This window comes from Alexandromys fortis, unplaced genomic scaffold, assembly GCF_014885135.2.
Source record: "Alexandromys fortis isolate MF-2015 unplaced genomic scaffold, M_Fortis_MF-2015_v1.1 scaffold_209, whole genome shotgun sequence".
NCBI lineage: Eukaryota > Metazoa > Chordata > Mammalia > Rodentia > Cricetidae > Alexandromys > Alexandromys fortis.
Genome location: NW_026068090.1, coordinates 187869 through 214130, shown reverse-complemented (window position 1 = coordinate 214130; position 26262 = coordinate 187869). Strand labels below are relative to the sequence as shown.

General features: G+C 46.5%; 2 protein-coding genes and 1 pseudogene across 3 annotated transcripts; 2 read left to right on the top strand and 1 right to left on the bottom strand.

Moving 5' to 3' along the window:
• Positions 1-337: 337 nt before the first annotated feature.
• Positions 338-7665, bottom strand: Trim21 (tripartite motif containing 21). Of its 2 annotated transcripts, none has more exons than XM_050122628.1 (7): positions 7579-7665; positions 6198-6611; positions 5734-5829; positions 4264-4494; positions 2635-2657; positions 2064-2164; positions 338-1782 (listed from the first exon to the last, which is right to left on the bottom strand). In XM_050122628.1, the coding sequence occupies exons 2-7, from the start codon at positions 6591-6593 to the stop codon at positions 1238-1240; spliced, it is 1392 nt and encodes a 463-aa protein (XP_049978585.1). In that variant the 5' UTR covers positions 6594-6611; positions 7579-7665; the 3' UTR covers positions 338-1237. The 2 variants fall into 2 exon arrangements, with proteins under 2 accessions (XP_049978585.1, XP_049978584.1); XM_050122627.1 differs by lacking the exon at positions 7579-7665 and adding an exon at positions 7278-7475.
• A 9858-nt stretch (positions 7666-17523) lies between these two features.
• Positions 17524-18474, top strand: LOC126488868 (olfactory receptor 51G2-like). The gene has a single exon (XM_050122638.1). The coding sequence runs from the start codon at positions 17524-17526 to the stop codon at positions 18472-18474; it is 951 nt and encodes a 316-aa protein (XP_049978595.1).
• Positions 18475-23142: 4668 nt separating this feature from the next.
• Positions 23143-24623, top strand: LOC126488867 (PRELI domain-containing protein 1, mitochondrial-like; annotated as a pseudogene).
• The last annotated feature ends 1639 nt before the right edge of the window (positions 24624-26262 follow it).

Sequence of the window (26262 nt, the reverse complement as noted above, 5' to 3'; positions counted from 1 at the left end):
TGGTGGCTGAAGTTCTGTGCTGAGCTGGGTCTCATCCTAGCTGTCTTACACACACACACGCACACACACACACCCGGGTTAACCTTTGGTGGCTGAAGTTCTGTGCTGAGCTGGGTCTCATCCTAGCTGTCTTACACACACACACACACACACACCCGGGTTAACCTTTGGTGGCTGAAGTTCTGTGCTGAGCTGGGTCTCCGTGAGGCTGCATTGCTACAGCAGAGAGGTTTCTTTGGTTTGAGTTGGAGCAACAAGGGAGCAGCTGTGGTTTCTTGACTCTGGCAGCATAGTTGTTTCCATCCACACTGTACAGAAAATCTTCTGGAACTACTGATTGAATTAAAAACAGTCCTGAATTTTCTTTATTGTGCATTCATCCATCCTTCATTTTAAATCTTCTTACAGTATTTTTGAAGCTCTGGATATACTCGTGTTCTAGTTCAGGTACTCATTTCAGTGTCTACCTAGACTTGGGTCATCACGGGGACACAAGTACACAGTGACTGCAACATTCAGCTTCACTAGTTTATTCTGACTTTGGTTTGTCACACTGGATATTCCTGACCTAGTCTACAGATGAAGTGTGTTGGCATTCTGGGGTGGGGCAACAAACAAAAAACACCTCTGGTAACAAAAAACCCCAATCCAAACTAAAAGATGTACAATGTTAAATACACATATTTGGGCTTCTCCAACAAGAACCAAGGCACAGTTTCTTAGGACGCCTTTTGGCAAGCCATGGACGATACAGGAATAGATAGGCAAGTGGCCCAAGTTAATAGTCAAGAAACAGAGAAAAGAAAACAAAGGAAGTCACACGAAGGAGACAGAAATGTGGTCTTGTCTGGGTTAGAAGAGTTCGGGTCCACTGTGAGGAATCAGTCTCACTGGCGGGAGTCATTAAGGAACCCATGGTAGGAATATTGATGTTGAAGGTCAGTTGACACCGACTTTCCATTGCTCCCGCTAACACCTTCATTCTGGGGCTCTGGCTCCTCTAAAGAGATGAGGGGGTGAGATGGTTCCCCTGGATGGGCAAAAAAGTTAGAGTGCATGGCAGGAACCCAACAGGAAGTAACAGTCCCCGGGAACTGCCTTCAGTAGTTGTGACAGGGAGGAGGGAACAGCAGTCATGGGACCTCGATCGTGACAAGGAGGAGGTAACAGCAGTCATTGGATCTCGATCGTGACAGGGAGGAGGTAACAGCATCCACAAAGTGCGGTCAGCAGGCCATCACATCTTCAGTGGACAGAGCTTCAGAGGGGCTGAGTTTCCCCCACCGTCATTGAAACTGACATTGAAAAAGGGCCGCAGGGGTCCGGCAAAGTCACACTCCCCGAAGGTGTAGATGAGGGAGCCGTGGTCAGTGATGTTATAGAAGGAGACAATGCCAGCCTCATAGTCTACAAAGACCCCAACTTGGCACGGAGGCACCTGCAGGTGGAGAGTGGTCTGGGGGACGGTGCCAGCCTCGTAGTTGTCTTTGTTCCACAGCCAAATGGTCCAGAAGCCGTTCTCAGGACCGAGTGAAAACAGCCCCTTCCTCTGCACAGACTCTCGGCAAACCCCCAGATCCCAGGCCTCCTTTCCGGTCACGTCTACCTCCCAGTAAATCTTTCCAGAGGTGAATCTCTGGGCACCTAGCACCATGGGGTAATTTTCAAATCTCTCCACATTTTCAGGCACATTCTGACGGGTCTCTCCAAGCCTCACTTGTCTCCTGTCCTTTGGGATGATGAGCCACGGGTTGGCTGTGTTGGGGTCCAGGGTGATATGGACTGCGGAAAGAAGGTGATAGGTCATAGGTAAGCCCCGGCGGGGCCAGCAATTCTCTCTGTAGTGAGGGGATTCATGTGAACTCAAAGGGGAGGGGTGACCCTGAACCTCACTATGTGAGGAAAGACCCACAGCAATCCTGGCCCTTCCTCTGATGGGTGAGGAGACCTTACCTGTGTGTCTTTGCTCCACCTGGCTTTTCCACATGCTACCATCCTGTGCTTCCCCATGACCCTCATTGTCCCCTTACGTTCGAGCCCACAGTTCCTAGAAGTCACCTCACCCCAACATGTCCTCAGCATCTTCTTCCGCCCTGGCACATGGCATGCATTTGTCAGGTCCGGGGAGGTAACATCTAACGTGTCCAGGTTCAAGGATCCACTCCTAGGGGAAAAGAAGAGTTTGAGAATCGTACTTGGCACTCCTGTCTTCTACCCCGGGCCCTAACAACATTCATCATGGACAACTCTGATAATTAAATTCAATACAAACTGACAAATACTCATGCATTCGATGTCCATGTGAAAGGAAAGAAACAACTTCAGAGTTCCACATTCTAGGACACTCAAGGAAACCCCCATTCCTTCCTGAAGCCAGAGGTCACCACTAAGTCTGTTCTACACACTTCTGCAGGCAGCCATCTAGGAGGCTGGGTTCTTCTGTGAAGAACCTGGAGTCCCAGCACAATCAGATCGCCCTCCCTTTTTCTTTTTGGTTTGTTTGTGGAGGACTTTAATGTATAAAGATGATACAGTCTAGCCACATCGAGAAGTCATCAGCTGAGATGTCATTTTGAGGCCAGAGAACATTTCAGACAGGACCAGGTCTCTGAGAACAGGGCTGTCTCTCCTTACCTTTCTAGGACAATCCTCACCTCCTGAGGAGAGAAGAGACATGAGTCAATTCTGGAGTTTCTGATCGATCACTGAGACCTAACTCCCCAGGCACGTGCCATTACCCATGTTTCCTTGGGGCTGTGCTCTGCACCGGTCCCAACCACAGGGGATTCCTGCTGACTCTTAGCAGAGAGGACAAGTGACTGCTCATAGAATATCTAGGATCCAACACGGCTGTAGTTAGGATACAGCCAGGGATTTAAAGACTGATTGAGAAAACAAGGGCTAGGTTCTTGGAGGCAGGGGGGGGGGGTGACCATGGATATGGAAGAAGAGGAAAATAAATAGCAAAACCCAACTGAAGTCCAGAGGCAGTTTCAGGGAGAGAACGAAAGGCTGAGGTAGGATATCCAGAAAAGCTCCTTGCCATTTATGGGTTTGAGGAGTTCGGGGAGGAAGGGTCAGCTGGTTGGAAGCTTTGTCCTGTGCTGTGGCTAATCCTCTGCCATATTTAGAGGGAGCTTAGGTGGGAATTTTCATTCCCAGAGAGTGACAGCCACAATGTTGGAACTGACAGGCTCCTAGGCTCAGTCAACAGGCACTAGGGAGCCCAGTTCAGTGATGGGCAAGAGAAAGTCTCCCACATCAAACCAGTATGACCGGCTTTTCTGAACAAACCCCAGAGAAATGTCTGTTTGCATCTGACTGAAGGCACGTGACGGAAGAGGGAGAAAGGCCATCTACTCCACAGTGTTCCAACGTAGATGCAAGACGGCTGTGGAATCTACGTGATCCTAAGAGCAGTATGTACGCGTGTCATCTTAATCTCTGCCTCTTACTACTTAAACATTTAACTTGACTTTCTCACTGTCTGTCAGGCTTCTGCTCCTTAGTTTCCTCATCCATGGGATGGGATCACGGTACCACTTACCTCAACCATAGTAAGCCGTCTGTGTGCTGTTTAGGACTCTACAGTTATCATTATGGGAAAAAATTAGAAAAAAAATTGTAGCACCAATACATAATTTCTTAGTTAATGTGCTCTGAAAAAAATTATTTTAAAGCTAACTTTATTTTGGGAAAAGAGTGAGTCCTATTTGCAGAAGCAGGACAAGCTAAAACGCAAGCAGGCGGCTCACAGAGAACACAAAGAATTAAAACGCAGCAGTTCGGACTAACGTTAGGGCACGCTCCTGTCCACCCTCCATGGCTTCACAAACGAGAAGCTGAGTAGAGGAAGGAAAACCCATGACCTAACACTCTGGAGGGAAACGACACAGTTCAGTTTTATAAATTATATTCTTTAAAACATGGCTGCTTGTCTAAGCACCAGAATGGATTTTCTCATTTAATTCTTTTTGAAAAACGAAACAAACCACTGGAGATACGCAGTACTACATCCCAGGGACGTGTGTTAGGGCGGTGCTCCAGCTCCCACACGTAGCACTGCTCAGCTTCCCAGGGATGTCTGTCTATTGCTTGCTACACGGAGCACTTTCTCCTGAAATGGAAGCCACTCCTGGGCACACGGTTCAGGTATTTAAGAGTATCCCAAAGATTAAGGTGGCATTTGCTTTTAGAGTGGTTCCAGATAGATCTGGCAACTCCGGGAGCTGGTGCGGGGGCGGGGGTGGGGTGGGGTCGTACCTGCAGTAGCTCCAGGTTAGAGCCTCGGCTCCTCCGCTCCAGCTCTGTGATCAGCTCCTGCAGGGCCTGATTCTTCTCAGCTAGCTCAATCTCCTTCTCTCCCAGGACTCTCAGGTGCTCCCGCTCATCCTTCTCCAGCTTCTGCAGCTGCCTCTGCTCCTCCTTGGCCAGCAAGTTTTTCTGGTGTACAAACTCCGAATGAATCCTCGACTTCTGTATGTCCACGTTCTTCTGCGGTGGCAAGGCAAGGACAGGAGTTTTACATTTTTATTTTTAATCAAATTTCCTAGGCTTTGGTGGGGAGGCGTTTCTATTCCCTGGTCACCTATCCCTCTGTTCATGTCTAGGAATAGGCTCGAACGCACACACCCATACCATGCACAGAGCGCATTCTCCAGCGCACACAAGGCCTCTGGGACTATCAGGGAAACAGCGCTGTAAGCGGCACACTGGGGCCGGAGCTGTAGTAAGTTACAGCTTCACAATTTCTGGCACCAACAGTCATTTTTCAACATTTCTTCCAAAACCCAGCAACACCCACGTGAGTCCTTTTATCTATCTCAACAAGTCACGAAGAGTAAACAAACCTGTTCCCATTTCCAGTAATGCACTGTTCCTAAGCCTTGGTGCACTACAATGGCCCCAGGACGGGAGGGTCACCAGGATGACCTCTTTGCAGCCACAGTTGATTCGGTTTTAGCTAATCTCACTTCCTCTTTTGGGGTCTGTGATTGCTGTGAGCCCTTGCTTTTTTTTTTTTTTTTTTTGTCAGTTTCAAATGTATCCCATTTTCTACCAGCAAATTACCAACATGACAGGCTTTAATTCTTTATCAGACTTTGAACTAATAACCTGGTCGCCAGTAAGCAGCCACTGAATCAGGTGGGCATCCTACATCAGACTCACATAGATCTCTTTGAGCTGTTTCCCCCAGCCAGCCTTTGTCTAAAGGGCACAGCTGGGATACTCTCAGGATACCTCAGACCCAGAAACTACAGCATTGATTCTGTTATCCCAAGAGTGCTACCCACTGAGACAGGTCAGAATGAACGGAGTGGCTTTCTTACACTTTGTCCAGTAATTCTTTTTTTTTTTTTTTTTGGAGACAGGGTTTCTCTGTGGCTTTGGAGCCTGTCCTGGAACTAGCTCTGTAGACCAGGCTGGTCTCGAACTCACGGAGATCCGCCTGTCTCTGCCTCCCGAGTGCTGGGATTAAAGGCGTGCGCCACCATCGCCCGGCTGTCCAGTAATTCTTGATCTTTGTGCCAGATTGGGGGAAATCTCATCTGATTTCAAGTTTCTTCCTCTCTCCCTCCCTTCCTTAAATTCCTCTCTATCTAGGGATATAGTGTGGATGGTTCTTGGGGAGTGACCTATATAACAAGTCTCCCAGCCCTTGGAGAGGCACAGTTATGGTTAACGCTCGCTTGAGGTCAAGACCTGGGACCCAGCCCATCCTTGGCCTCTTGCCTTCCAGTCTGTTCTCTGCTTTGCAAGATCCATTTCCAGCTTCTCGGCCAATTCTTTCCCTTTCCTCAGTTTTTCTAAAGCCATGCGGAGCTTCTCCTGCAGAAAAAGGCAGCAGGTTAGTCACGTAGAGACGTGGAGGAGGGGGATGGGAAGACTGGGGAAAACCAAGTACGTCTTACAAAACAGAGCTACATTGACAGGGGGATGGGGTCTGGGTCATTACATCTCTAGTTCACCAGGAAGCCAACACACATGATCCGTGTAGTGGACTCATGGTAGCCTCAGCTCCTGAGAAATAAACTTGTGTTTGATGTGTAAGTTCCTCTCAGTGAGCAAAGAAAATAACCCTCTATTCCCCAACTTCTCAGCTACAGGGGTGACTCTCAGCCACCGTTCTGGGGAACAAAGCATCCTTCCTAGGCCATCTTTTTATACCCACGCGTATCTCTGTGCTAGGGCCTCACCTGGTACACCTGAGCGGCCTCTTCGATAGGGACCTTGGTGTGGTCACGGTGTTTCCCAGACTGGGCACACACCCAGCAAAGGGCCTGCCCATCTTCCTCACAGAACACGTGCAGCTTCTCTCCATGCGTTGTGCAGCGGTCTTCCGGGCTGCCCTTCTTGGCATCCTGGGCTGTTTTTCTAAGGTTTTCTATCATGTTGGCTATATGTCGATTGGGCCTGAGGTTTCTGAGCAGAAAGTGTTGCCGGCACTCGGGACATGAACTGCCTCCACTTTTCCCAACCTCAGAAATGCATTCCTTGCAAAAGCTATGGCCACATTCGATGCTCACTGGCTCTGCCATGGGGTCCAGGCAGATGGCACAGGTGACGTCCTCCCACATCTTGTCCGCAGACATTTCTGAGGCTGTAGAATTCTGAGGAGTGCAGAGAGGGGGAGAGATAAAATGGAAGTTTGCAAGACAAAAGCAAAAGCAAGACAAAACTAAAACTCCCCAAAATAATGCAACGGAAAACGCGTTGGGAGAATGACATGGAAGGCAGAAACGAAAGAAGGCAAGAATATCAACCTGGTAACAGCAGCCTCTCCTCCGTAGTCGGGCGGAAGGGGAAACTGAGTCTCCAGGAGAGGCACAGAAAATTGGCGGTGATAATGCTGTTACCACAAGTCCACCTTCATCACATCCATCCCTGCTAACCGTCAGGGCCCAGACTTCTCCCACACACTTTCTCATCTCACGCCTCCACGTGCAGAGAAGTTAACCACAACTATTTCCCATACGCCATATTTACCAGGGACCCGCCACATTCCAGCCGGGTGCTACATGCTTATGTTAGTCTTCATTGATCCTGACTATAAGCACAGGAGTCAGGAATTCCGCAGTTATTCATCACACAAGGCAGTGTGGTCGAATATGAGGGGCTGCGTATGTGGTAAGTAAACAACTGATACGCTAGACCATACAGCCTGTGTGCATGAGTACAGGCTCATGCACGTGTGCTTCAAGATGTGCACACCGGCTAAGAGCACATTCCCAGCCACGAGGGTTGCATTGTATGTATGTATGTATGCATGCACTTACCTCCAGCAAGGTTTCTCAAGGGGCGGGCTCCTTGTGAGCTCCCCTCTGGGCTAGGTCACAGCCTGCTTCTCCCACCTTTACCAGCACCCTGCCTCAGCTCAGGCACCACTCACCAGGGCCCTTCCAGGCCACTGGAAAGTCACTTTCAGAGCCCAGCCCCCACGGCAGGGCTGGAACTAGAGAACTCTGCAGAAGAGAAGCAGCAGGTTGGGGTGGGAGACGCTGGTGGGAGGGGGCTCCCCGAATCTGGGGCGATGAAGAGAGCCGTCCTACGTGGGGCGGGGATCCCAGCCTCACTCACCTTACCAGGATCCTCAGCATTGGCCACTGCTCTCAGCTTCGAGGCACAAGCCTGATCCCTAAATTTCACTTTCAGTTTCCTCTCAGAGGCCTGTCTAGAAGGAAGAGGGTGGAGCAAGGGGAGGGCGGAGACGGGGCGGGGACTGCGAGAAAGGAGGTCAGAGGTGCTAGAAGCCACTGTCAGCCAGGCTTAGGCGGAAAGACCTGCAGACCTGGGACCGTTCTCTCTGCATCCTGCGTTCTCTCTGAATTCTCACTGCTACTCTCTGCGTTCTCTCTGAGGCCACCTCGTCTCATTTCCTAGCACGTAACCTGCAGGATACCGATCTTTTGTCTCGGACACTGGTCTTCAAGTCACACTTGGGAGCACCTGGGAGAAGAGGTCTGGATGGAGAGGAATGAATCGCCATCTGCTTGCTACCCCCAGGAATGAATTCCTTCCCACAAGACTGGAAGTTCTTTAAAATCTGGGGTTTGAAAGATCCCGCCACTTTTTTATTAGCATATATTAATTGTACAGTGTACTGTAATTAAGTTCATTTCCTCTTGCTCTATCTTCCGATTTTTCTCCCCTCTTCTCAACATAGTCTGGGGTGAAAAATTGATTCCTTATGATGTTAAGGTAGGTGTTGTCCCAATGAAAGGAGTTGGGATTTGTGGGCATTGACTGCGTTTATAACACGCTAAAAAAATCGGTTGATTTTTTTCTTAATATTTATTATATTTAGAAAACATAAAAGCATCTCATGTTTTGAAATTTTTCGTCCTATTTAGGAGAGATTTTCTCAGGTGACATATACTGTCTAGATTGTGCTGCTGTAGTGGGATTTGATTCCAGGAACACAAACAGCCCCAGCAAGTAGAATGAAAAACAGAGTCAGGCAAAGTGATGAAGAGAGCTGTAGACCTCAGAAGACCTGTTGCTGTTTCCTGCAGTCATCAGGCCAGAAAAGAACCTTATCCCCAGATAAGGCAGAGGAAGAGTCGGTGTCTATTTTGCTATATAACAGTAGATGGCGCTCTGTTTCTGTTTGCAGGCTGGATTGACACACCCACCCTAGGGTTCTGATGGTACGTGTGCACTCAGACTGACTAATACAATAGCTGCCTCAACTCCCACGATGGTAAATGTTTGAAGATCCAAACCAGCACTCGTTCCAAATTTTCTTCACCCACAGATAGTACTTTTATATTCCAGTCCTGTTCCGCTCCCCCCCCTCCCCCCTAGAATGACCCACGTCTTTATTTGGGAAGGCGTAATGCCATTGGCACACATTACTGCCCAGCACATTGGCTGTTTAGTGAACTGAGGAGGAGGATTCTGGGTTTTGATCGTAGTCTCCACTGAGACTACTTTAATGTGTGTCAGTAGCCAAAGTTGTGCCTGGTGGTAGGGATAAGTCCACTCTGGCCAGGACAGGAAGGACATCCTCTGCCTAGTTCTAATTTAGTGACCTAAGAGGCTCCAAAGATGTGGAGGTAGAAGCAGGACCAGTTGGGAAGAGGAAGGGCTCACCAGGAGCGGGAGAGGCGCAAGAGTGGGCGAGAGAGGATCGCTCATTTTAACTGTGTATCAGAATTAGCCTCATAAATGATGTGTTTGCTGGTTTCTGTGCCCTCAATAAAATGCCACGGGTTGAGTAATTCATAAAAACAGGTTTCTTTTTTATGGTTGTGGAGGGCGGGAAGTCCGAGATATGGCCACAGCAGGTTTGCTGCCCCGTACTTGCTCTCTTCTTAAGATGGGGCCTTCTCTTTGGATCTGGATTCTAAGCCACAGCTTCGTTTCTTGTTGTAATCATCGTCGTCAGCATCATCGTCGGCATCATCACCTTCGTATATGAATTTCATGCATACACAGACATCCAGATCACAGCAGATGGGCTTCCAAATTGGCGTCACATCTGTGCTCTCGGCAGGTCTGCTGGCTGCCTGTCCTAGCTGATGCACATCCCAGACGAATGGTTTCCATAGAGAAGCCCCATTATTAGGACTCACTAGATCTAAAGCAGTTTCCTGGTTACAGGTAATGCTTGTAACACTTGGCAGACATAATGTAAAAAGAAAAGCACAGGCAGGAATATTACTTTGTTTGAAGAATTCCACTTGTTTAATGTAAATAATATCACTAGAATACTGCTCAGATTTTCCTAGGCACAGCAAAAAAGTCAGGCTAAGAGTTAGTGTTATACATAATGGCAGCATTCCACTTCCTCCATGAACCCCCAGCTTCCTCCTTCCACTTCCCCCAGGAAGTGATGGGATCTCCAATCTTTTTTAAAAATATTTATTTATTATGTATACAATATTCTGTCTGTGTGTATATCTGCAGGCCAGAAAAAGGCACCAGACCTCATTACAGATGGTTGTGAGCCACCATGTGGTTGCTGGGAGTTGAACTCAGAACCTTTGGAAGAGCAGGCAATGCTCTTAACCACTGAGCCATCTCTCCAGCCCCGGGATCTCCAATCTTAAGACCCTGTTATGGATCAAGTGCTGTAAGCAAATGCACAGACTGCAAGATTAATTTTGGTCATAAGTTGGCTGGCTTGAGGTGCTGGCTGGAGAACTGGTCTCTCTCTTTCAATGAGTTTGATACAGTTCCCCCCCCCCCCAATAGTAAAACTCTTCCACAGCTTTGATCATGGGGAGGGCGAGGTTAATATGTGTGTTAGGATAGAGGAGGCTTCATGGGCCACCAAAGCCAGCCTTTAATATCTAATGGGGAAGTCAAAAGAGCGTGTGTAAAGTTTATAAGTCCTTTCCCAAGAGCCCCATGTATTATAATTTATTTAGGTTTTAAAGGACTCAAGTGTGTGTGTAAAAATGGTAGTGGAGTAGGGGAGGAACTGGGGGAAAGGGAATGGGGAATAGGAAATATAGTTGATCAAAACACAGTCTGTGCATGTATGAAATTCTCAAATAGTAAAAAAGAAAAAATTCTACATGAAAGGTTTGTATTTTTAAAAGAGAACGTGCAGTCATTTTATAAAGTAAACGATCTGAAATAAACCAGATTAATGAGTGTTGGAAAAACGAGATTTATTTTATGTGTGTGTGTGTTTATGTGCACATGTGTGCAAGTGCCCATGGAGGCCAGATGGCGATGCTGTATACTCTGGAGCTGGGCTTATTAGGCAGCCATGTTGCCTGATGTGAGTGCTGAGGACCAAAATCCGGCCCTCTGGAAGAGTAGGAAGAAACACTGTACTCAGTCTCCCAGCCACACACGTCCTAATCTAATCACAGCAAAGATTCTGTAGAGCAGTCATCACCTCCAGTATACAAACAAAGACTAAAGATCAAGGAAGTGACTTTTCACAATCACATATTTGGTGACAGACCCAGAAATAAACATCCCAGAAGTTTTCTACTACATCAAGCGAGGCAAATGGTCACCAAGGGCTTTCCTGGGAGTGAGAGAATGCTTGCTTCTGGAGTCTTTACCTTCTAACACTGTCATTTCCAAGCGCCACCTTGGGGTTAAGCAGAAAAAGTTTTCATCCTCTCTCCCAAGTTCCCCAGGCCTAAGGCACTGGTGTGTGTTTCTGGCTAGCCTAATTCCTCTTTGGAAGAACTTGGCAAGATCACACTGATGCTCTCTAGATACAGGCATTCTTCAAGGTCTCTTCCACAGGACAGAGTGTGCCCAATCTCTAGGTACCCTCTTGCTCCCCACCTGCCTCCGTCTGTCACAGGAGTTCATGGGGCTGGGTCTTCAGGAAACAGCCACTCTGTATGAGTTGTCTTGAGCGCCCTCCTGGTGCTCCTAAGAAAACTCATCAGGTATTAAAACAGTTGCCTGGTGCTTCCACACTAAGTCTCAGAGCTGCCTGTCCCAGAGCTCAGGGACCTCAACAAGGTGAGCTGAGTAAATCTCTTGGATTTGCATCTGGTTCCCAGCAGACCTGTTACGTCTCCACTTCCAACAGGAAGATTATAAAGCACTGGCCTTTATGGGCAGAGCAAGAGATGCTTCTTACTAACAGAGGAGCAGATGAGAGGAGACACGGGCTCCGGAGCTGTGGTGAGTGAGAGGATGAGCTGCCAGGGCTGGGCAGAGGGACGGGGCACCGGAGCCTGTACCATCTGCCTGTGCCATCATTTCCGCTACTGAGCAGCGCGGTAGCCATCTAGAGCAGCCGCCTTCCCTCTGGGTCAGTTGTCCCTGAGACGTGAGAGTGCCCGGATGAAGCATGAGGGACTTGAGTCTGTGAGGCTCTCTGTAGGGCTGACTGTTCCTAGGTGGTCAGACCAAGGACTAGCACGAGAAGATGAGCACCTCAGGATGAAGGGTAACACTGTTCTTCAATTCTCCACTAACTGTTCCAATCTGGGAAGAGCTATAGGTCTTCCTCGTGACAGGCACAGGCAGAACCTGAAGTGTTCTACAGCTCCTTCTGTGGGGCAAAGTTAGCCACAGCATGGGATCAGCTGCCTTGCTAAACCTCCATTAAGTGGCGATTTCTGACTAGTTTGAGGAAGGCAGTTGACAGTCTCTCCTCTGCTAAGCTAACTCGGTCTGAGGAGGCCATTAACCATATGATGCTGGTCACCGTTAACACTTACTGGAGCCTCATGACTTCTGGATGATCCCATAGACCTTCACTGCCCCTCAAGGATAGATGCGCTCATGTTGTTTCTTGTTCACAAATCAGGCAATTTAGGACAAAGAGGTATCAGAGCATGCCCAATACTCACTGGTGGCAAGCAGCAATGCTAGGATTCAAACCCAGACTTTATGGATGTAAAGCACAGACTTTAAATGTTTTTAGATTAGTTTAGTTTATTATGTGTGTGAGAGTGTTTTGCCTGCATGTCTGTATGCACACTACATGCACTCTCAAAGGGTCGTTATCTATCGTGTGGGGTGGGGAAGCCAGCCTGGGCCCTCTGCATGAGCAACAAGAGCTCTCAGTGTCTGATCCATTTCTTCAGCCCCTAGAGTGTGCACCTTTAATCCTGCGCTGCCTGCCTAGAATGTAATATATATTACATGCCTACATGCTCCATGCTACTAAAATTGCCCAAGGAAGTTAAAGGGTTTTAACGTTTAACGTTCGCAGTGAGCTCAGGTGTTCTTAGGCTTACCTGTGTTAATCCTGGAGGAGGAGCCCAGTGGCCTGCTATGAAACAGTCATGGTGCTTGTGATTTACATAAAAGCTTTTGTGTCAATCACTGTTTGTCTCTCTTCCCTCCCTTCCTTCCTTCCTCCCTCTCTCCCTTCCTCCCTACATCCCTCCTTCCTTCCTTCCTTCCTTCCTTCCTTCCTTCCTTCCTTCCTTCCTTCCTTCTTTCCATTCTTTCTTCTATGTGTCTATAGCTATTATATCTTGATACTAAATATATTCTGGACTTATTGTAGACTGTAACCTCACCAGTTAAATGTAAGATTTTAGTTGCTCTTTGTTTTAAAGCAAAGACAATACTCATACAATTAGATTTTGAAGATCAACTATTTAAAGCATCCGAAGAGATTTAATACAAGTCAGAATAACAACAAGAGAAGGATCTGATTTATTTAAAACAAAGATTTTTTTCCTATAAAGATCAGGAGTGTGTAAACAAAAAGTTTTACAAGATTCTCCAGTTTCCATTCTTTTCTCTTAACCTCATTGCAACTCCGCTGACAGCATCAGACCCAAGTTTGTTATTAGTTTTGATCCACAGACTCCGAGGATCCCAGTTTGTAAGGGGTGTAGGGAAGGAGGTGTGGAGAGCAAGTCACCTCTTCACCCACCCTGCACTCATCCTCTCTACCAGGTACACAGTGAAAACTTCAGCCAATCGGGAAGCCATGGAGGTGGAGAAGTGTGAGCTGTTTGGTGACCCTGCAAACAGTTCATAACTTCCTTGTCACGGTGCCTGGCATAGGCAGGTGTATCCCAAGCTTGTTTCTGAGCAGTGTAAGTTTAGCCCTCATGTTCGCTGAGGCACATCGGTATCATGGCTTGAGGAAACTTGAGTTTCTGGCTCATGCCAGTCTCTGCTAGTCTTAGGATTCGGCACTGTGATCTGTCTTTCTGTGTCTTCCCTTTAGGCCCTAGGACTCAGATGGCAAAGCCAGAGACTTAAATCCTCACATTCCCTTGAGAGTTGGTGACTGATGCTTGGTTGCCATAGAAACCTTCTTGGGATCTCCAACCTTCTCTAAGCTGGACTGTTTCCTTTCAAGACTCATAGTGAAGCTATTAGTGACAGACTTCTTTGATTAGCAAAACAAAATAGACTTTACACTATTCACAACCTTCTGGGACCCGGATAGGCAAAATGATGGAAGGACAGAGAATCTAATTTAATTTTTTCCATCCTTAGAATTGACTGTGTTTCTGACTTTTCTCTATCTACCCAACCTCTGCATCATTTATCTATTTTATCTCGTCCTCAGCCCTGTCCACCCCCTGCTCCCTCTGCATCTAGTTTGATCAAGTGTCTTGGTCCCTCTCAGGAGATTCCTGCTTTGAGAATGTTCTTCCTCAGCCATAACTCCATATCTGATCCACACAGTTTACACACAGGATGGTCATTAAGCTTGTGAGCTCCTTTTGGTGTAGGGTGTAGAAATAAGAGGATTCTCAAGGACTGGTGACTGGGACACTGAAGGGGTCATGGAGGAGGCAGGGGTGCTAGAGGACCAGCACTCTCAAGTATGTAGTTTCCTGTCCCCTCTTTGGGGGCAGTATTTCCAGCACTAATCATGTTAGTAGGCCCAATAGATAATAGAAGAAGCAATCATAACGTGGTGCCTAAGAGCTCCTGGGATCAGGCTGCCTCGAATTCTATTCTGGCCATTCACTTCTTCACTTCATGGTCTTAGGCAAGTCATCAAATTATTGGTGTCTCAGTTTTCCCATGTGAAAATGGGAGGATAATTTTATTCTCATAATATAGCAAACCCCTATAATAAGTAAGGAATTTATTATTATTATTATTATAAAAATTATATTATTGAGATTGGAGCTCATTGTATAGCCTAGACTGGCCTCAAACCCACAATCTTCTTATCCCAACCCCTCCTATGTACTGGCATTGCAGGTGTGCTTTACCACTGCGATAGGTATGAAGCATGTGTGTGGTAGCCATGTCAGTGCTCATGTACCAAGCACTGTTTCAAGTCACACACACACACACACACACACACACACACACACACACACACACTCAATAATATATATACACTTAATACTCAATATATATACATATATATATACACACATATATATGTATATATATACTTATAGGAAGAGATGATTATTTTAAAAAGATTTTCGGAGTGAGAATGCTGATGGCAGGCACACCAGCATTGGTATCAAGTCGTTTGTTTCTTCTGCTTACTTCTAATGAGGTAAGACAGGATTTCTTATCTCTTCGATTGTTTTCTCATCTTCAGGAAGGAGAGAAGGCCACTCAAAGGTTTTGGAAGGTGGGAGCTTCATGAGATGTGGGCTATAGAATCTAGGCTAGGGCATGGTTAGCATTGCCTTTTCATCAATGTCTACGATGTGTAAAACGGTGTGCAGCCTTTCCCATGTTCATGACCACTCTGTAACATCAGTGTCATGGTCCTTTATTACATGAAAGGAGATGATGCCGGCTCAAGCTGAGAAACACAGCTTCTGGAGGCCACACTCACTGGGGCCCTTGCAGTGTTACTCTGACTGGATAGTTGCTCATGTTTATGTATGAGGCCAAGTGTGGTTTGACTTGTGTGACAGAGAGGTTTAGGCAGAGCATACAGACGTGCACACAGTGCGGGGAGACTGTAGGATTCAGACAGACAAGATGATGCCTGCCATGAACTTTCCTTCAGCAAGCTTCATCCTCACAGTTCTCCAGAGAGATGTGCTTTAAAATAGGGCAAAAGAAGGAATGACGGAACTTTGATACTGTTTAAGAGCTTATATTTCTGGGTTTTCATTACTCAAGAGTGTCCTCAGACTTTCTTTCTTTCTTTCTTTTCAAGAAGCAATCCAAACTACATCTTTATTGAATTTTATTGTAATCTAAAATATAACATTGATGAAAATGCAAAGCATTTCATGATATTTAGTGTATATGTATGTATGTATAGATCTCTTTCTATCTATCTCTGTCTATCTATCTATCTATCTATCTATCTATCTATCTATCTATCTATCATCTTTCTATCTATCTCTATATATCTATAACAGATGACAAAGAAAAGCAACAGAAGGAAAAAAGTCTCAAGAGCAGGCACAAACATCATAGACTTGCTTGTTCACGCAACGAGAGTCCCACAAAAGTACTAAACTCAAAGCCATGATGTATGCTCAGAGGGTCTGGTGCACACCACGCAGACCCTGTGCTTGCGGCTTCAGTCTCTGTGAGTTCACATGAGCTTTGCTCGGTTGGATTAGAAGGCCTTGTTCTCTTAGTGTCCTCTGTCCCCTCTGGTTACCACACTCCTTCCACTTCCTCTTGCACTGGGTTTCCTGAGTTCTGAGGTCCCCAGGCTTTCACTGAATGAGAGAACAAACTGACAAGGTGAAGTAGACACTGTGTCAGACACATGCTGTTGTATATACTCACAGTGGAAGAATCCTCCAGCAAAGAGACGAACAAAGTGCAAGTAGATGCAGTGGTATGGATGTGTCATAGATATAAAGTTGAGTGAATTACATGATTATAATTATATAAAGTTCCAAGATTTGTGACATTCATCTTTGGTGTCATGAATCAGGGTGGGGGAGGATGGAGTCACTGGAAGCAGAATTGAACTTGGAGATTCTGAAAACACTTGGCTTCTTATTTTAAAACTATTTTTTTTAGTGCTATTATTTTGTGAGTGAGTGTATGAGTGTGTGTGGGGGGTAGGGAGGAAGGGGAATAGAGGTGGACATGCTATGCACACGTGTGCAGGTCAGAGGATAGCTGTGTGGACATGGCTCTTTTGTTCTACCTTTACATGGGGAGTGACTCTGTTTGCCAGGCTGGTTACTCTGAGCCATCTTGCTGGCCCTCAGTGTTTGGCTATGTGGCTATACTCACCTTGTGGGAATCCAGCAAGCTTTACATTATTGATTTGCAGACTTTCTTGTGTAAGTGCTATGTCCTAATCAACATATTTTTAAACAATCAAACAGCAAATTCGATGAATGGAAGGATATCTTAGTAATTCAGGGTACGTAGGGGAAAGGTGACTGAAAAGATTAGAGACATAAGATGGGCACCGTGGAGACCGCTTAGCTCCGCTCCTCTGTACATCAGGGGCCTTCAATGCTCACAAATGCACACACACTGTTGGGTCGACCGTCCTTTCGGGCATGCTTGATGGCAGTGTTGGCTGGAAAACCCACCTCTAAGGGACAATGCAGGCACACTCCTCTCACTGGGTCATATGTTTTGTTTGTATTGTCATCCTAAAATTAAAAAAATATTTATCACACTTATTGTGTATGTGTGTGTGGTGTGTGTGTGTGCATGCGTGTGAGTGTGCCACATGCCAATCAGAGGACAATAGTAGAAATTAGATTCTCTTCTTCCACTGTGTAGCTTCCAGGGATCCAATTTAGGCTTCAGGTTTGGCAGAAGGCGCTGTTACCAGCTGAGGTATCTTGTCAGCCACCATCCGTTTCTTTGGAGAATGATTCTTTCCTCAGTATGTAGCCCGAGAAGGCTCTCTCAGTGATTAGGCTTTAAGGTTTCACTCAGGTGAAAACCAGAGGTTGCTAAGGCCCCAGTGAAGGCTGGTGTTGCCTGCTAAAGAAAAGGCAGGTAGCAAAAATCAGAAATTGACTCAGGAAATGTATCCAACAACACGTGCTTCAGAGAAGGAAATCAAACTAGGCAAGAGCTCCTTGGAGGAGTGTTGCTGATTTTCAGTGGCCTGGTTATGGGCTATGAGTAACTCTCCTTTTCTACATCAGTGGCCACATGAACGAATGTCTCTTCCCATAGGGTGGACAGTTTCCTCCTGGAGTCAGCATGTTCTGCAACACCAGCGCTCCTGGTCACTCTACCTTCCTCCTCACTGGCTTTCCAGGCCTGGAAGCCTCCCACCATTGGGTTTCCGTTCCTATCAATCTCATCTGTGTGGTTTCCATCCTGGGCAACAGCATCATCCTGTTCCTGATCCGCACAGATCCAGCCTTACATGAACCCATGTACATGTTCCTGTCCATGCTAGCTGCCTCTGATCTGGGCCTCTGTGCCTCCACCTTCCCCACCATGGTGCGGCTCTTCTGGCTGGGCATTCGGGAACTGCCCTTCGACCTCTGTGCAGCACAGATGTTCTTCATCCATGCCTTCACCTACGTGGAATCTGGCGTGCTACTGGCCATGGCCTTTGATCGTTTTATTGCCATCCGGGATCCTCTGCACTATGCCACGATCCTTCCCCACTCCGCAGTGGCCAAAGTCGGGGTCGCTGTTTTAGTAAGGGCCATCCTACTCAATCTCCCTGCACCCATCCTTCTCCGGCGCCTGCTCTTTCCTCAGATCAGTGTCCTCTCCCACTGCTACTGCCTGCACTGTGACCTCGTGGGACTAGCTTGCTCAGACACTCGGATCAACAGCTTGGTTGGCCTGGTCTCCATCCTCCTCTCCCTGGGCCTCGACTCCTCTCTCATCATGCTCTCCTATGCTCTGATCCTGCGGACTGTGCTAAGCATCGCATCGCCTGGGGAACGGCTCAAGGCACTCAACACCTGTGTCTCGCACCTCTGCATTGTTCTCATCTTTTATTTGCCAAAGCTGGGGCTGTCTGTGCTGCACCGTGTGGAGAAACACAGCTACCCTGCTCTGGCGGTGCTCATGGCCAACCTGCACTTCCTGGTGCCACCCTTCATGAACCCTGTTGTCTATTGCATCAAGTCCAAGCAGATCCGTCAGGGCTTCCTGAAGCGCTTCCAACAGAAGAGGGTTGAGGCTTTCTAGGCAACCATGACCTCAGTGAGCCACCATGAATCTTGGGGTGGTGAGGTGTAGTGAATGCGTCAACTTTTGAGGCCTTTGAATGTCTTAACCGTTGAACTCTTTGGGGGCCCTCCTGGCTTCTATCATTATAGACTCCAGACACTGAGCTTATCTGAGAACTCCATCGGTAATCTTTTCCATGTTGTAAATCAGAGCTGAACTTGTAGACTGAACCATGTTGCAGCATCTTACCCAGGCTGCCAGTCTCCGACAGAATGTTGGTATCGATCTGTTTCACTTCTGTCACTGTGTTAGAACACCCAGGTGGAAAGCACCACAGGGGAGACAGTTTTTATTTGGTTTACAGATAGTCTGTTATTTAACGGATGCCAGCACAGGAACTGGAAGCATCATGTCTGTAGTCAAGAGCAGAAAGAGAATAAACACATGGGTTCTAGCCTGTGTACTCAGCCACCCCTTTCTCTCCTCTACAGCCCAGGAACCTTGCCAGAGGAATGGTGCCACCCAGAATGGGCTGTTTCATTTAATGATCAAGACAACTCTCTACACACATGCCCACAGACCAAGCTGATCCAGGAAATCCTTCAATGGAGACTCCCTTCTCAAGTGGTTCTAGGTTGTGTCAAATTGATAGTTAAAATAATTGGCACCCTGTCTACACAGGCATCTCTCCTTCCTAGATTTCCCTTTGCATTTTGTGCATAAACCCAAGGAAGAACTGAAATAAGCTATGCTTATTTGCCTTCCCCCAAATTTTGTATTAACTGACTCCCATGTCAACAAGCACAGAGGGGGGGGCGGGTGATGGGGAAACACAGATGACAATGTTGCACTTACTTGCAGCTTAGGGAAAGGTAATTATATCTTTAAAAAATTCTTTGAGAATTTCAGGCAACATATTTTGATCATATTCATTCCTCCCCAAACTCCTTCAAGACCCACCTCCTTTTTTATCTTCTTAACTTTGTGCCCTGATTAAAAAAAAAAAATCAAATCCAGCTTGTGCTGCTTATACCCTTGTGGGTATGCAACCATTCGCTAGGGTGTCCTTGACCTATCAGCGACCACAGTCTTACATAAAATGGACTCTCTTCCTACTGGACAGCTTGCTATAGCTCCTCAGCTAGAGGAGGGACTACCCCCCTCTTCCATGGGGGATCTTATCTGGCCGAAGCCTGCAGATGCCTTGTGCATGCTGTCTCATCTGCTGTCTGTCTGGGAGGCATCGTTTCCCGAGAGTGACCTATAATCTTTCCATCTCCGCTGCAGTGATCCCCAAGCCCTGGACGGAGAGGACATGATACAGATACCACATTTAAGGCTGAGCATTCAGACTTTCTTATTGTCTGCCCCTTGGCTAGTTGTGCGAGTCCATATCCATCACTATGCTCTTCCGAAAGCCACTGTCTGATGAAACTCGAGAGACGCACTCATCTGTGGGTGTGATGATGTCATTTGGATGGCTGTGTCTGTTTAGCAGAATAGTAGTAGTGGTTTCTCCCTCAGAGACCATGACCTGTCCAGCCACAGATTCTTGACCCTGGCAACAGTGCCAGTGCCAGATATAGGTTTCATCTTGAGAAGTGAGGTTTCTTCTTTCTTTCTATTTTATTTATTAGATTTTTAACAAATACCAATCCAAGTTCCCACTCCCTCCCTTCCTCTCATCTCCTCCCATTCCCTCCACACACCTTCCCACTTCACCCCCATCCAATCCTCAGAGAGGGTAAGGCACATTGCTTTGTGAAAAGTCCAAGGCCCTCCCTGCTATACCTAGACAGAGCGAGGTATCCATCCAAAGAGAATAGGTTCCCAAAAAGCCAGTACATGTGGTAGAGATAAATCCTGGTGCTACTGCGAGTGACCCCTTAGTCTGCCCCAGCCATGCAACTGTCACCCACATTCAGAAGGACTAGTTTGGTTCTATGCTGGTTCCTTCCCAGTCTGGCTGGAGTTGGTGAGCTCCTGTTAGCTCAGGTAAACTGTTTCAGTGGGTGTCCCCATCACGGTCTTGGCCTCTTTGCTCATATTCTCATTCTTCCCACTCTTTAGCTGGAATTTGGGAGCTCAGTCCATGGCTCTGAACTGGGTCTCTGCCTCTGTTTCCATCAGTTGCTGGATGAAGCTTCTACATGCCCCTCAACCGAAAAATGGATAAAGAAAATATGGCAATTTACACATTAGAGTACTACTCAGAGGTAAAAAAACAATGTCATCTTGAATTTTGCATGCAAATAGATGGAATTAAAAAACACTATCCCGTATCAGCATGTAGAAGAATGAAAATAGACCCATATCTATTACCATGCACAAAACTCAAGTCAAAATGGATGAAAGACTTCAGTACAAAGCCAGCCACACTGAACCTTATAGATGAGAAGGAGGGAAGTACACTTGAATGCATTGGCACAGGGAACCACTTCCTAAATATAACCCCAGTAGCACAGACACTGAGAGAAACAATTAATAAATGGGACCTCCTGAAACTGAAAAGCTTCTATAAAGCAAAGGACACCGTCAACAAGACAAAACGACAGCTTACAGAATAAGAAATGATCTTCACTAACCCCACATCAGACAGAGGTCTGATCTCCAAAATATACAAAGAACTCAAGAAATTGGTCATCAAAAGATCACATAATCCAATAGAAAAATGAAGTACAGACCTGAACAGAGAACTCTCAACAGAGGAATCTAAAATCTAAAAGTGGCTGAAAGACACTTAAGAAAATGTTCAATATTTTCATAATCAGAGAAATTCAAATCAAAATAACTCTGGGATTCCATCTTACACCTGTAAGAATGGCCAAGATCAAAAACACTGATGACAACTTATGCTGGAGAGGTTGTGGAGAAAAGGGAACACTTCTGCATTGCTGGTGGGAATGCAAGCTGGTACAGCCCCTTTGGCTGTCAGTGTGGCAATTTCTCAGAAAATTAAGAAACAACCTTCCTCAAGACCCAGTAATACCACTTTGGGTATATATCCAAAGGTTGCTAAATCGTGCCACAAAACATGTGCTTAACTTTGTTCATAGCAGAATTGTTTGTCATAGCCAGAACCTGGAGACAACCTAAATGCCCTTAGATGGAAAAACGGATAAGGAAAATGTAGTACATTTACACAATGGAGTACTACACAGCGGGAAAAAATGACATCTTGGATTTTGCAGGCAAATGGATAGAGCTAGAAAAATCATTTTGAGTGAGGTAACCCATACACAGAAAGACAATTATTACATGTACTCACTCATAAGTGGTGTTTAAACATAAAGCAAAGAAAACCAGCCTACAAATCACAATCTCAGAAAACCTAGACAACAATGAGGACCCTAAGAGACATATATAGATCTAATCTACATGGGAAATAGAAAAAGACAAGATCTCCTGAGTTAATTGGGAGCATGGGGACCTTGGGAGAAGGTTGAAGGGGAGGGGAGAGGGAAAAGAGGCAGGGAAGGGAGCAGAGAAAAATGTAGAGTTCAACAAAAATCAATTAAAAAAAAAAGAAAACACTGTTTTGAGTGAGGTAGCACAGACCCCAAAAGATGAATATGGTATGTACTCACTCATAAATGGATACTAGATATAAACAAAGGACATTGAGCCTATAGTTCATGATCTTAGAAAGCTAAGTAATAAGGTGAACCCAAAGAAAAACATATATAGATCCACCTGGAATTGGAAAAAGACAAGATCGCCTGACAAAATTAGTAGCACTAAGGTGGGGAGGGGCAGGGTGGAAGGGTGGAAGGGGAATAGGAGGGGAGAAGGGGAAGGTTGAGGAGAACTTGAAGGAATGGGATAGTCGAGATGGAGGAAGGACAGAGATGAGAGCAAGGAAAGAGATATCTTGATTAAGGGAGCCATTATAGGGTTAGCAGAAACCTGGCTCTAGAGAAATTTCTAGGAATCCACAAGGATGACTCCGGCTAACCCTAAGCAATAGAGGAGAGGGGGCCCAATCTTCCTGACTTGCTCTGTAGTCAGACTGATGATTCTCTTAAAGTTCTTTCTTTCTTTCTTCCTTTCTTTCTTCCTTTCTTCCTTTCTTTCTTTCTTTCTTTCTTTCTTTCTTTCTTTCTTTCTTTCTTTCTTTCTTTCTTTTTTCTTTCTTGTCCTGTGTACCTTTTACTTTTAGTTAGAAAGTTTGTTATCGTCAGGATTAAGGAAGTTATTTCTGGGAGGCATTTGTTTCTTAGGTACAAATAGTAATGCTAGACTTTCCTTCGGTTCTACAGCAGTTGACCTACTGCAGTTGATAGTCTCCAAGAGGCAAAGGATTCAGGGCTGTTTGTTCATGGATGTGTCTTTAGCACCAGGAATGAGTGGGGTAGATGCAAGGGTAAGAGATTAACAGCTGGTTCTCAGGAGGGCAGAGAACTGGGGCATCTGAATATCTAAGGCAGACGAGGAAGCAGGCCCTAATACATAAACTGGAATGCATGAGGTAAGGATGGAAGTCACGGACCTTCGGGATACTATTTGGGAAACTATACTCTTAGACCACAAGAAGGTGGCTTCTTCTAAGACAGCAGCTTGGAGAGGAGCCAAGGACACTGTGGAATCTTTTCCATTACTGCTTCCAAACTTTCAGGAGACTGAAGGATTCTCACTCCACTTATGACCTTTCTCTTGATACAAATTATTCAAGTATTTATTGAATAAATGTGGATGTTCCTGGTGGAAAAAGCCCATGACAACCCTGCTAGGTAGGATTTTTACTTTATAGCTCTCTAGACAATTGAGACCCCAATGATTATGGTCATTTGTCATTTTCATAAATTGAGAAGAGAGAGAATAAGGACCTTGGGGGCAGGAAGACAGCTTGGAGAGCTGTGAATCTGGAATAAAGTTGTGTGACTGGAGAGCTTGCCCTGTTGTATCCCATTCCCCCTGGCCACAGTCGTGGGAATTCTGTGCATGTCAGTAAGTAGGAGGCTTTTGTGAGCCCCGTGTTGGAAGGTTACAGACACTGTCCTTAGAGATCAAGAAACAAGGATGAAAAACACAGGTTTAGAAGTCTGGGCTGTGAAAACTATTGCATGGTCAGAATAAATGGGTTTTTCTGCGGGAGTGTGGAAGATAAGACTACTAAAATAAATACAGAAGATGGAGGCCTGGCTTGCAAATTTCCGTTTTGATATATTGTGTCTAGTACTATCCAGCCAACACCATCAGTGAATTTGGTTTGGCCCCTCTTCTGCTTCACTTGCAAGTCCAGTAACAAGAAGGTTCAAGACCTGGAGGAAGTCCATTTCACTGAGGGTGTTTACCAGTTTCTGTCCGAAACCAGAGCCTCACAAGACGGCATGCATAGGCAGTTAAACAAACAGCAAACAGAGGCTAGAACATTCCCATTCATAAGATCAAAGGAATAGGCAGTCTTACAGTCCTTCATGGCGGCCATAGAGACTTGGGTGCGGCAGTGACTGAGCTGTGATCCTGGCGGGCATGCACCAAACCACGTGCCTCCCACCCTCGGGCTCTTCACCACCCTGATCCGGGTCCGGACGGTGGTGAAGTATTTCCTGGGCCAGAGCGTGCTCCGAAGTTCCTGGGACCAAGTGTTCGCTGCCTTCTGGCAACGATACCCGAATCCCTATAGCAAACATGTCTTAACGGAAGACAGTACACCGGGAGGTGACCCCTGACCAGAAGCTTCTGTCTCGGAGACTCCTGATCAAGACCAACAGGAATGCCACGTTGGGCAGAGCGACTTTTTCTTGCCGACGTTGCTCACTCGGTTGTGGACCCACAGAACCAGACCATGACCACCTTCACCTGGAACATCAACCACGCCGGGCTGATGGTGGTGGAGGAACAATGTGTTTACTGTGTGAACTCTGACAACAGCGGCTGGACTGAAATCCGTCGGGAAGCCTGGGTCTCCTCCACCTTATTTGGTGTCTCTCGAGCTGTCCAGGAATTTGACCTTGCCTGGTTCAAAAGCAATGTGACCAAGACGATGAAGGAAGGGCCTTGAGTACATCTTGGCCAAGGTACGAGGGGAGGCTTCTTCCAGAACCCTTGTTGAGACAGCCAACGAGGCCAAAGAAAAAGCAAAGGAGAAGGCACTGGCAGCTACAGAGAAAGCCAAGGACCTGGCCAACAAGGTCGCCACCAAGCAGCAGCAGCAGCTCGTGTAGCTGCTCCCTTCCTCTCCCTTCTCCTCACTGTACTTGATTATTAAAGATGCGCCTCCAGCCCTCTCTGCTGTCTGGGTGGTGGGTTCGAATGGTGTCCTGGTCCGCATCTGCAGTACACCCGGCTCAGCGTCTACTGAGCCCAGCCTCCTTTTACCCCATTGGGCAGAAAGGCGCAGTGATTTGCCCAAGGTCAGAAGCAGTACATAGGTGAAGCGGCGGCGACACACACGATAGACTATGCGCTCCACGATGGCAGGGCTCCTTGTTTTATTCTCTGAACAAGTACCCTGAACAATATTTAGCACATATCAGGCACTCAATAAGCACGTGAATTGAAAAAAAGAAAAAGATTAAAGGAATAGACTTGAGGATCAGACACTCAGCCTTGTATTAGAAGGACCCTGGACCCTATCACACTTAAGTGACAACATCTTTGAGCTTGGCAAAGTCTTTCTCTTTTCTTTTTATTTTTTTAAAGATTTATTTATTTTATCTGTATGAATGCTTTTTAAAATATGCTTTAAAATTGAAATAGAACTGTATCATTTTATCTCCCCCTTTTCTCCGTCCCCTCGCAGATACCTGGAATAAAGCATGAGTTTTTGCCTGCATATTTGTGTCAGGAGCCATTTCAGGCTTCTCCTTTCTCACGTCTCACAGGGCCTTGAGGTGAAAATCTTGAGACAGAAAAACTTAAAGTTAACTGAGACATTGTATACTGACCTTGGAGATTCAAGCTTCAGACAGCACCTCAGCACTTCCTTGTTCGCTGCTTATCACTAACAGCAACTGCCCGGCTTAGCTGCCTAGCTACCGAGCTCCTCCTTTCCTTCCCCCTTCCCCCTTCCTCAGTTCCCCCTGCCCAAGCTCCTCACTGAAGAGTATATAAGACATAAAACTTGCTTCAATAAACGGGATGCCTTGACAAGGAATACTGCTTGGCGTCCGTTCCACCCCCCCACCCCATGTCTTTCAGATAGTGCCTCTTCAAGACCCTGGAGTAACTTAAGACCTGCTAGGTGGGTCATATTTGTATGTGCATCGTGTGTGTGCCTGGTGCCTATGCAGGTCTAAGAGAGTGCTGGACGCCTGGAACTGGAGTTTTGGGTAGTTGTCAGCCACCACATGTGTGCTGAGAATCAAACCCAGGTCCTCTGTAAGAGCAACAGAAGTCCGAAACTGTTGGGTCATCTCTCACGTCCCATTGGTGATGTCTCTCAGGGTTCCCTCTCTTTCGATGCAGCCTGACTGTTTCCATGGCTGGTATGACATTACAAGCTGGTCGGGATCTAGGATCCCGTACTTCTACAGCTTCATCCACTGCGCAAACATCTCAGCATGTCTCACAATCTTTACCTTCGCTTTACAAACCAGTTATAGAATGGCTGAGCCGGGCATAATAAGGACTCCCGAGATGGTCTCTAAAATGCTTTGCTATTAGTTTACCCTGTAGGGATTGTTAGGATGTAATGTTCAGTGACCTTCTGGTTTCGGTGTCAATAAAATGTCCATGCTCTGCAGCACGCCTGTAATCCCAGCACTCAGGAGGCAAAGGCAGGTGGATCTCTGTGAGTTTGAGGCCAGCCTGGTTTACAAAAGTGAGTTCTGGGACTGTCAGTATTGTTACACGGAGAAAATC